Source organism: Lates calcarifer, unplaced genomic scaffold, assembly GCF_001640805.2.
Source record: "Lates calcarifer isolate ASB-BC8 unplaced genomic scaffold, TLL_Latcal_v3 _unitig_709_quiver_1028, whole genome shotgun sequence".
Lineage (NCBI taxonomy): Eukaryota > Metazoa > Chordata > Actinopteri > Centropomidae > Lates > Lates calcarifer.
In genome coordinates, this window is record NW_026117929.1 from 1 (window position 1) to 11589 (window position 11589).

General features: G+C 40.1%; 1 protein-coding gene and 1 pseudogene across 1 annotated transcript; one reads left to right on the top strand and one right to left on the bottom strand.

Moving 5' to 3' along the window:
- The first annotated feature begins 4 nt into the window (after positions 1–4).
- Positions 5–7535, top strand: LOC108879683 (arrestin red cell-like; annotated as a pseudogene).
- A 467-nt stretch (positions 7536–8002) lies between these two features.
- LOC108879685 (mediator of RNA polymerase II transcription subunit 11) lies at positions 8003–11448 on the bottom strand. Its single transcript, XM_018671059.2, has 3 exons — positions 11299–11448; positions 10294–10424; positions 8003–8761 (listed from the first exon to the last, which is right to left on the bottom strand). The coding sequence occupies exons 1-3, from the start codon at positions 11366–11368 to the stop codon at positions 8585–8587; spliced, it is 378 nt and encodes a 125-aa protein (XP_018526575.1). The 5' UTR covers positions 11369–11448; the 3' UTR covers positions 8003–8584.
- Positions 11449–11589: the final 141 nt, after the last annotated feature.

Consider the following 11589-nt stretch of genomic DNA (forward strand, 5'->3'; position numbering starts at 1 on the left):
TTGTATAGATGGAGTGGTCCTTGTTGACCCAGGGTATCTGAAAGATCGAAAAGGTAAGTAACTGGCTGACTGAACAATTTACTCACCAAAAGGCCAACTGACCATACATTTAATCAATTCGTCTATCCTCAGTGTTTGTGACTCTGACGTGTGCATTTTGTTACGGTCGGGAGGACCTGGATGTCTTGGGCCTTTCCTTCAGAAAGGATCTGTATGTCCACACCATCCAGGCTTTCCCTCCCCAGCTGGTGGAGAAAAAGCCTCTGAGCTGCCTGCAGGAGAAGCTGATGAAGAAGCTGGGTCAGCATGCCTACCCTTCAGCTTCACTGTAAGCCCACCAAACATGAACACAACCTCAGCGTCACCCTGACTGTACTATAAACCAGCATAAGAACCACACATGCTGGATCAGATTGGGATCTGGAGTTTGGAGGCCAGGTCAACACCTTGGGCTCTTTTTCACATTCCTTGAGACATTTCTGAGCTGTTTTTATGGTGTGGTGGGAGGACTGTCCTGCTGGGGAGGTCCCTGACATTGAGGTGTGTGCTAGCTCTGGGACAGTATTTAAGTGGGTGGTACATGTCAAAGTAACATCCAGATGAATGAGGGCCAAGGTCTCTCAGCAGATCATACTGTATCAAGATGATCAGTGTTATTCACTTCACCTGTCAGTGGTCATAATGTTATGGCTGATCGATGTATCTGTAAGGCTTGTAGAACTCCAAGCTGTAATTTCTCCCTTCTAACAAATAATGAATTCAGGGTCTGACCACTCTAATAATGACAGAATTTAGTTTTTGATTTTTAATAAGTTTAATAAACATGTTTTTGTTTTGTCTTTGTAGGTTATAGAGTGTAGAATGATGGGCAGAAATGTCTGTTTTTTTCATTTAGAATTAAATCATCAACATAATAAAGTGTGCAAAAATGAAGGGGTCTGAACACTTTCTGAAGCCACCTTCTTTTATTCAGTTTACGTTCTGTAAGTGTACTCTGATTTTATTTTCTGTTCAGTGAGGGGGAGACAAGAAGGTGTTTGTATTATTTAGATTCATAACTAATAATATTACTGAACAATGCACATTCTTACTGTTTCCTGATTAGCTTTCTGTAAAGTGAAGTCAAGTGGATAGGAGTGGGTTACCTAGTTCACAAAAGTGATGCAAAATAGAGATATGTGCAGTCATTAGTTTGGCATAATGGTGAATAATATTTGTTAATATACCTGCTCTTATCCATTTCCCATTCTGTGAAGTGCTAAAAATCCTTTGTCCTCTTGTCTATGAGAGGTACACACTAACGTGATTTCACTTAATGGTTTGGATGTGTCAGATCCCCCAGAACTTGCCCTGCTCAGTGACCCTCCAGCTGACCCAAGAGGACTTTGGGAAGGCATGTGGCGTGGAGTATGAACTTCGAGTGTTCTGTGCAAAGACTGTGGAGGAAAAGATCCACCAAAGGTCCAAGAGATTCACACACCTGAGACTCAAAACACTGATTGTCTCCCATACACACCTGGAGAGATATAGACTATGCTTCATGAAATAGAGACTGAAGAGTTTGGCCTGTTACATGACATTGCATGAAATGTGCTACCTCTTTAAATGTACATGTATATCATCCTGCTGTGGTGTGGCAGGAACTCAGTGCATCTGGTGATCCGGAAGGTTCAGTACGCACCAGAGAAGCCGGGTTCCACAGCCGATGGTGGAGACCAGTCGCAGCTTCCTGATGTCTGATAGATCTCTGTACTTAGAGGCCTCACTGAATAAGGAGGTAACATACTCACACACTATGTTGTGTCATTTGATTAGAGCGATATGCACACTGCTAAGTCTCTGTGTTTCTCTAGCTGTACTACCATGGTGAGCCCATCAGTGTTAATGTCCACGTCACCAACAACTCCCAACAAGACTGTCAAGAAAGTGAAGATTTCTGGTAACTCCATGTGTCTGTACACCACTTACACTTGTTTAAATTATTATTGCTTTCAATCAATAATGGAGGGAACCTTTCACCTCTTGACTATTGGAATACCTAGATCATCTACCCATCAGCTTGTCCACAAACTGATGGGGTCGACAAAGAGCACACAGCAGAACAAACTTTCTGTCTTTGTGCAGATTTTGAACAAGCAGTGAGTCTTTGCCATGCACGTGCATACATGTAAAAAACTGTAAAAACCACCCCCTTTGGTACATGATTACTATATAAGTAACCTCAAACAAGGCTTGGGCAGGATGGGTGTCTGTGCATCCTCCACTTCAGTGCCAGGATGGAGAGTTAAAAGTAGAGACTTCATCTGAGCCAGCTCAGAACATAAGTGCTCCACTTGAGAGGAGAGCTTACCTATCAGATTTTGCACTCTTTCTGGAGGGGGCAGCTGCAGCAGTCTCAACCTGACACAGGCGGGTATGTTGGCCTCAGGTGCTCAAGACCAAGACAAGAGGGGCACAGATCATGGCCATCTTCCAGCTGAAGGGGAGTTATACAGGTGCTACAGTAGTGAGGAGTCATCATAGTGACAGTGTCTGAGGAGTATTCCCCCAGCAATGCAGTCAATAAGTCTTTTGGGAACTGGAGGCACAAAGCAGAAAACAGTAATATTATACGACCTGCTCAGAGCAGGAAGCCAAAACCATCACCTTCACCAACAGGAGTGGCAGCAAAAACACAGCCCTCGCCAACAAGTCTTTGTGAACATGCTACAGGTTGGGAGACTAATCAAGCTCCAACCTAGAAGACAACGTCACAGCCTCCCAAGGGCGAGTGTTCCACAATGCCAACCGATGTGGTTATGAAGCAACCAACGATAGACTCAGTTCAACAACTTTGAAAAATTAGCTAAAGCTAAAGCTACCGCAGTAGTGAACCTTAGAAGCAAGAAGACGAAAAAGTACAGATTCTCTGATGACACTGAATGATATAACTTCTCTCGGGTCATCTAGGGTCACGAGTTACGTTGTTGGTATAAAATTCTATGCATGCGTGACAGGGAAGATCCAGTGCTTAAAGAATCACGTCTGGTGAGGACTGGTCAGGAGGGATGAAACAGAACACTGGTTGTTTGGAGTTTGGATTGTTATTGCTACTGTAATCTTCTGTAATATCTTCCCAAGGTACATTTAGGAAGACAGAAAAAGAACAAAAGAACCACTAAACTAATTCTCCTCTCCTCCCATCAGTTCGTCAGTATGCTGATATCTGTTTGTTTTCCACGGCTCAGTACAAGTGTCCAGTAGCCCAGGTTGAAGCAGAGTGAGTATCTCCCTCTCTGTCCTCATTCCTTCTCTTGTACTCTATACTGGTTTTATCCTTTTTATCCGTGCTGAATTAAATTGTCTATTCCCCTAAAAAAATCTAGATTGGGCAACGTTATTGGTACAGGTTGGTAATGTTTTAGTTGTGGACCCAGAAAGCAGACACAGGCACCAGATGTTGATGAGTTGATGAGGGGTTTTATTGGAAGCTTGTAAGAGGAAAGAGAGAAGGACACTGGAGGCAGAGTGGAGGCCAGGTGATCATCACTGTGCCACGCCTACAACACACACACACACACACACACACACACACACACACACACACACACACACGGGGGAGGAGACACAAGGGAGGGCTGGAGAGAGAGAGACACAGAGACACCAGGGAATTTAGGAGTCACTGGGAGCCGTGACAAACATATAGGTATACTTAACAATAATGTTGATAATGTTGCACATTAATTAGGTGAATATTGGCACTCAATTTTAGGTCCTGCTTAGGTCCTCTACTTAGAATCTCTATGAACAATCTTAATATGTAGATGACACTAATATGCACACGCAGACACAACTAACATCGATTCAAAAGCTGCCAACATATTTTAATTGCCTGAAGTATCAACATTTGTGTGGTGTGGAATGAATTTTGATGCTCAATGAAACAAAAACGATACAGAAGCACTAAGAAACTGTTACTGGAGCAGTATGTAGAAACAGAAAAAAACCAGTGGCTCACTCTCTTGTTCTCTCCCATTGTTTCTTTTCCCTTCATGCCGTTCTCAGTGACCTGGTTTCTCCTAGCTCCACCTTCTGCCAGGTCTACACTCTGACCCCAGTGCTGGCTAACAACAGGGAAAAGAGAGGCCTGGCCTTGGATGGAAAGCTAAAGCATGAAGACACCAACCTGGCCTCCAGCACCATGTACACACACATACACAAACTCATTTGACAGAAAGGTTGGGATATACTGTACATATTGACCAACAAGTGTGTTCCTCTCACACCTGTGTTGTGTGTGTTCTTTGTGTGTGTTACAGAGTAAAAGAGGGGACCAACAAGGAGATGATGGGGATTGTGGTTTCTTACAGAGTTAAAGTCAAACTGGTGGTGTCTCGTGGAGGGTATGTGAACACATTTGAGCTTTCACAGCAGTGTTTTCTGGACATTAAGAGATGATTTGATGAGTTTTAATCAAATTACCCAGAAGTCTCGAAGATCTTGACGTTCTCAGAAACATAGTGGCCGACAGAAATATGCATACACATTTTTTGTCTGGTCTATAAACTGTGCAGGCAATGTTCTGTTTTACATATCTCACTCTTGTTGAAACTGAGTTTACTTGTATGATCCTGATTTAGACCACGGTTAGATATGCCTATGATCACTTCTTTGCAAATTGATCAGATCAGCAGAGTGAAATTTCACTTTGTATGTGTGTTTAATTCAGTGGTATGCTTTTAAATTACATATGAACTAATCATCCCAAATATTGCACTTTATGTAAGATTGTCTTTAGTCCTCCATTAATGTGAAATAGCTACTAACTTCACAGACTTCTCCGTTTTTCTGGTTTATCCTTACTTCTGATATTTCCATCAGCATGTGTTTCCAGGTATTGCAGAGTACATCTGCATATTTGTCCTAGAGAGTAAATCAGATCAGCTTCAGATTTGGTCAATGCAGTCTTTAGACCTTCATGCTGCTAAACTGCAAAGCTTTTGAGGTTTTGTTCAGTCAATAGGAAGTTATTGTAACTCACATATACAGTGTTCAGTCTGCCCCAAACTTCATGGTTTTATCAACCATATTCCAGTCTTCAGGATACCAGCCTGAAGACAGGCAATTTAGAGTCACCAATTAACCTAAGCTGCTTTGGACTGTGGGAGGAAGCCAGAGTACCCAGAGAGAACCCACGCAGGCACAGGGAGAACATGCTAACTCCACACAGAAGAGCCGGGCTCAAACCTTGAACTTTCTTGCTGTGAGGTGACAGTGCTAACCACTGCACCGCTGTGCCACCCAGGCAGAAATCAATACTAATACATGTAAGGTGAAGAAATAATATATAATACTAATACAGATTCAACACAACTTCCTTGAGGCACTTCATGTTTCACATATTTAACCTCTGAATAACTTCCATTACTGTACATTAGCCTTCTATCATCCAAATGACATTCTGTCCCCAATAATGCAGACTCAGAAAAACCATAACATTAACAAACAACAAAAATGAAAATGTGTAAAAGGATGTTTAGAGATCCTGTATTGCTATCGTTTGTATTTGCATGTGTGTTTGTCTATCTGTGTCTGTGTGTGTAGAGATGTAGCAGTGGAACTTCCTTTTGTCCTGATGCATCCCAAACCTACAGACCAGCCCTACTCCAAACCCCTGTCAGGTAGGACTCATACATACAGTTGTGTTAACTTACCCGAACCTAAAACCAAGTCTTCATCCTTAAATATAATGTTTTATGTGATGGAGACTTGCTTTTTGTCCCCAAAAGTAAGTTGAATCCCCCCAGTGTAACTGTGTAAACAGATTTATGAGTAAAAGTAAATATAATATATATAATATAAACACACATGTACAGTATACACCACATAACATTCAACAGTGGAACTGTTTACAGTGTAGTTAAATTACTTGATGTTGATGTGTCTTGTCTCCCTAGATGCTGAAGCTCCTGTAGATGCAAACCTCATAGAGTTTTGCATGAAGTAAGTGTGTGTGTATGTACGTGTGTGCATGTATGTGTTTGTGTGTCTCAGCACTAAATGTTTTTTTTCACCATTCTTTTTACTCACGGGTTACGGAAGTGTCTGAAACAATGAAGCTTTATAACCATTATTAATAATTGTATCTCCAAAAGATTCATTACTAATAGCCTAATCACAGCCATCATAACAGATCATGTGCTGCTGCCATAAACTAAGTTATTATCATTATCTTTATCAGTGTCAGAGTGAACAAAATGTAAAATTTATCAAGAATTGCCTTTAAAAATGAAATGTATATCCTAGACACTGATGTTGAACCAGTTAGCATGTATAAGTGGCACGATTTAACATTCAAAAAAATATTTTTTTCCTTCTTTCAGCTTTGTAGGTGTTTTACAAGGAGAAACTTGCTTGTCAGACCAAAGTGTGTTTGAATGTATGTGAATGTACACATACCTTTTGTTTAAAATGTCACTCCTTTTAAAGTTTTAAAGAGCTTGAATTTGTTGTCAAGCCATATGACAAGAGAGAGTCTGTCATATTAAATTCCATCTAGTGTTCAAGAGTGATGATATCTATGTTTTATACAGAATAGGCATGTTTTGCTCTTTATGTTTGTTTTTGTTATTTTTGTATGTAAGGTAGTTGGTAGTTTGGTAATAAAATAATCCGTTGTAATGTGTTGTCTTTCATCAAGATATGCTTTGAAATTCTTTCTCTTTTCAGTACTTCCCCTCAGGTTGAAGACTTTGTGTTTGAAGACTTTGCCCGTCTGTGGTTAACAGGGACGAAAGATCACAAGAGTGAGGATGACCCCTTCTGTTAGCTCATCCTACTTAGCCAGCAGGGTTACTTGAAGGTTACAGGACACCTCAACCGCAGAGGCCAAGGAAAAGAAGAAAAAAACAAGTGATATGAGGACCAAATAGCCAGACTCCTGCAGACAGCCCTCTGCAGAATTCTTCCCCCATGCTTTAATTGTACCATTTATTGTGTCTGGGCCACTACAAGTACATGTTGTTAAAGTAGCAATCCACCAAACCAAGTTTTCTGTCTTACTGCAAATCATACTGGTTGCATGTGTATAAACAGAGATGGACAGTGCATCAGGCAACTGTACTGTAAATTTAGCATGTGTCTAGCTAAATGCAGTACAGTCCGAGGTCAGCTGTTTTCTTCGGGTATCTGTAAAACTGATAGCAATAACAAAAATGTTTTTGTTTTTAGTTATTTTTGCTAATGCTTTTCCTAAACAGGTGACAAAATCTTATTCTATAAATAGATTTTTAATGTCTGTTGAAGTGATAGTAGGTGTTTGAATCTTGCTTTGGCCTTCAAGTATAACATCAGCTTGTTTAGTGCACATATACAAAATACACTACTATTCATGAAGGAATGTTTTTCTGGTTTAACATTGTAAACAAAGGTGGGAAGAAAAACAAATATTCACTTATTTTAAACACTTTCATTCGAGGTGCAAAGTGAAATCTGTTTCTCCTGGATACGAACCCAAGTGTAAATAACCAAATACAAAGTACAGGATACTGTCCCAATTTAGTCTTTCTGACCATATCTTGATTGCAGTTTGTTCTCACTGGAACATGAAAAATTAAGCATAGACTTCCAATGGCATCTTGCAGGCTAAATTCACTCACATTTTGAGGCATGGTGTTAAGATTTAATTGTGGGAAGTGGTCCAGCTAGGGTGTTTGTTTGGTTCAACACTTTTGTGGTCAGCAGTCTAGATTAGAGCATGACTGATTACTAATATAAGTCAACCAGCTGAACAATCAACCATAAATCCACTGGACAGTATCTTTTTATCTTGGTCCCCACACATCTAATTTGAGCTGTCAGTCAAAACTCTGTTATTCATTTGTCATTTAATCAATGAGGATGCATGATTTTTGATTATGAATGTCTGATTTTTTCCCCATTGTTACATGAAAAAATGTGAGCTATGTAAATGTAAGCTGCTACATCTATTATCATTTAAAAACTTTTCAAGAATACAGCACACTTCATGTTCAGTACTTTTTTTATTTTTATGAAAATAAACTTTTCCTCCTGTCAAATGGAAGGTGGCTTGGTCTTGAACTGATGTCAAATACGACAGTTATAGATCTAAGACCATGCAGGACAATTTTCAATAAGTTTTAAGAGTTAATGAAGACGATGTGATATATGCAAGTGTTTTGAAGACACAAAACTTGTTTACTTATGTTTCTCCCTCCACAATGCAGGTGTAAGATCACAGCTCCAAAGAGTATCTGTTGAACTGTGAGGGTCTCCATGAAAAAAACTGACAAGTGCTGTGCTATGCATAAGAATAATGAAAAATGAAGAAAAATACACCACTAAACAACAAAATATACCCAGACATGCAACTTACACACACTGCTTAGAAAATCAGGGATCTTATAATATAACATTTTTTCTTTGAGTTCTGCTTTGTATGTCTTATGAAGCTGTAACAAATCATAATAATAAAAAAGGATAATTAAAGGATTTAATGCTGGCAGTAGAAGCGTTGAATGAGGGCTGATACAGTCACATCAGGCATCAGAAATGTTGCCCAGTGAGTCAGCTGTCCTCTCTGCCCTCATGTCTGCTGCTGCTGCTGCTGCTGCTGCTGCTGCTGCTGCTGCTCCAGCATAACTTCACAGGTCCGTCCCAGTTCTCCCAGTTTGACCTTGGCATACTCTGCTCTGTTCAGTGCCATCTGACAGTCCTTCCTGGCTGAATAAGTGGAGCCTTCATGAGGTTGACCAGTAGCTACCTGGAGAAAAAGGAGATTTACCCTTACTCTGCAGCTCACAAGATGACACACATTGATTGATCACATATTCACATATACTAATTGTGGTATTCATTAATATTTAACTGGTTGTATTTGTGAAGCCTATCTATGTGATATGATGTGTTTCAAAAATACTGAGCAATACATCTTAATTAACAAAAAACAACAAAAAAACAAAGTCACTGCTCAGTGGAAAGACTCCCCTCCAAACGTGCACCTCTCCAGGGTCCACAGCTATGCAGTACCTACACCGTAGCTATGACATTGATTCAATGCAGAAGTATAAGTCAAGCTGTATAAATAAATATCCTGTGTGGTGTGTGGAACGGCAGACATGTGTATCATCTCCTGTGTCCACTACACAGTCCTAGAAAACGCACCAAACATGCTCTGTATTAACTGGAGACAAGACCATGAAATGCATGTAAATTAAATGATGATCGGCTTACTTCCTGTTGCCAGCAGGTGGCACTACGACTATGACTTAAACAGTGGTATGTAGACGCCCTCAGGCTGGGACTTTTATCAAACGTGTAGTTGGGTGCAGATTGGACATGGAAATGTGAGTTACAAAAACTTTGTATTTCATGGGGACACAGAAATTTGCCTCACTGCCACAAACACACCCTTCAACAAAAATTCAAAGGCTTTTAATTCAACATCATCAATATTTATAATATATTTATAAAGTGTCCAGGAGGAGTTCAAGTATGAAAAAAAATAAATAAATACATGAACATTATGAATTCAAATCAGGTTGGCGAACTTCCTGTTGGGTTTAGGCTATGGCCCCGAGACTTTTTTGTAAGCCTTGGGATGTTAAATACAGAATTTCGTACATCTAAGTAAAATGTATGGTGGGGATTACTTGGTTGAAATATTTGTAGCGGGCACTATCAAGCCATTTTGCCACACCCATGCACAAGACCCATGCAGCATGTAAATTTTCACCATGTCACCACTGTAGGCCCTCAAACAGGCCCTAATAATTTTAATACAGTGGGAGGAAAGGGATCAGGTTCCCCTCATCCAGGGGAACTCTCTGATATTAATTAAATTCAATTGAATTAAATGTTATTTATATAGCGTCACAACAACAGTCATCTCAAGGCACTTTTCATATAGAGCAGGTCTAGACCGTACTCTTTAAAACAGGTATTAACAGAGAGAGACCCAACAAATCCCACCATGAGCAGCACTAGGAGACAGTGGCAAGGAACTATTGGTATTACATTGCTACCATATTATTATTATTATTATTATTATTATTATCATTACTATTATTATTATTATTATTGTTGTTGTTGTTATTATTATTATTCTATTGCGGCACTATTACCACAGTAATGCTCAAACACTTAACTACTTGTATATATGACACATATACACATATTCTTGTCAAGGTGAAACAGCCTCTGAAATGCTCGTATGCTCTGTTATTGTAGCAGGGGTTACAATGTACAAATAAAAAAAGGAAAAATAAAAAAGAATACTATTCCTGTGTGTTTGACCTGTGTTAGGTAACGGATCTGGGAGCTCAGTTCATTCTCCACTCGGTTGACGGAGCTCTGGAACTGGACCAACTGTCTGTCTAGGAAGCTGGCATTATGTTTGTCTTTGGAGAGTTCAAGAACTATATTTCCTGCAAGAATAAGCATACAACATATCAGTAAATGTGATTTTAAATTCATAATGTAGCCAACACTAAGATTATGTAGATTCAAGTTTCAGTAATACATATTTTGCCATTTGGGTGAGCAGAATAGGCTGAAAACACTACATGTGCCATTATCCTCAGCTGCCTGATCATGTGGTTGTGTTTCTAAACAAACCAAAGAACTATAAAGGATCCATCAGCTCCTGGAAGTCAGCGCACCTCTGTGTCTCCATCTCTTTAACCACAACAGCCCTGCACAGATTCAAGGAACTCTCTGCCAGGTGTAGCAGAGTAATTATAACTGAGTGTCCTGCTGGGATGGTGTTCTTTTCTTTGAAAGATTAATTCTTTCCTCTGTCAACATATAACTGGTAGGACTTACTAAAAAGCTCTAATTTTGTTTCATCTGTCCAGAGGAAATTCTCACAGAATCGTGGTGGCTTTTCAATACGCCCACTTTCATTTAGAAAGCAGTGCCTGGTGTGACCAGACAATGTTGTACATTGATCTTGGAGAAGTTTAGAAGTTTTTCTTCTTGTTTTTTTTTCTACCATTCAAACTGTCCCTCTGTTCAGTCTGGGCTCAGTGTTCCTCCTGCAACCATGTCCAGGGAGGGTGGCTACAGTCCTGGTAAATAATAATAGCAGCTGTAGTCACAGGAACATCAGACTGCTCTGACATGGTCTTGTAGACTTCACCTTGACCGCGCTTGGCACTTTTTTCTTCCTTTTCTCCTCAAGCAACTCTCTTCTTTTCTTTCTTTTGCTCAAACTAACTTTCTCCAATAATTAGTATAAAATCAGACAACATTATACATGGATAAAGTTTTGTTGTTTATATGATAATAATCTGTCCTCACCGGCACACTGCAGGATCATCGCTATCTCCTTCTCCACCTCCTCCAGAGCTCTGAGCCGCTCATTAGCCATCCTCAGGCATTAAACAGCTACTGCCAGCAGCTCTCTAATAACACGTTGTACTGTACAGCAACACACAGTCTGGTCCAGACAACTCGGCTCGGTGTAAGCGGGGGGTAAATATAAACCTGCTTGGCTCAATTCACCTTTACACGAAGCATGGAAGCTGAAATTGCTGCATCTGAACAAAGAGCTCACAAAATCGACGTCAATCAGTCGCACAGTGGTGACGT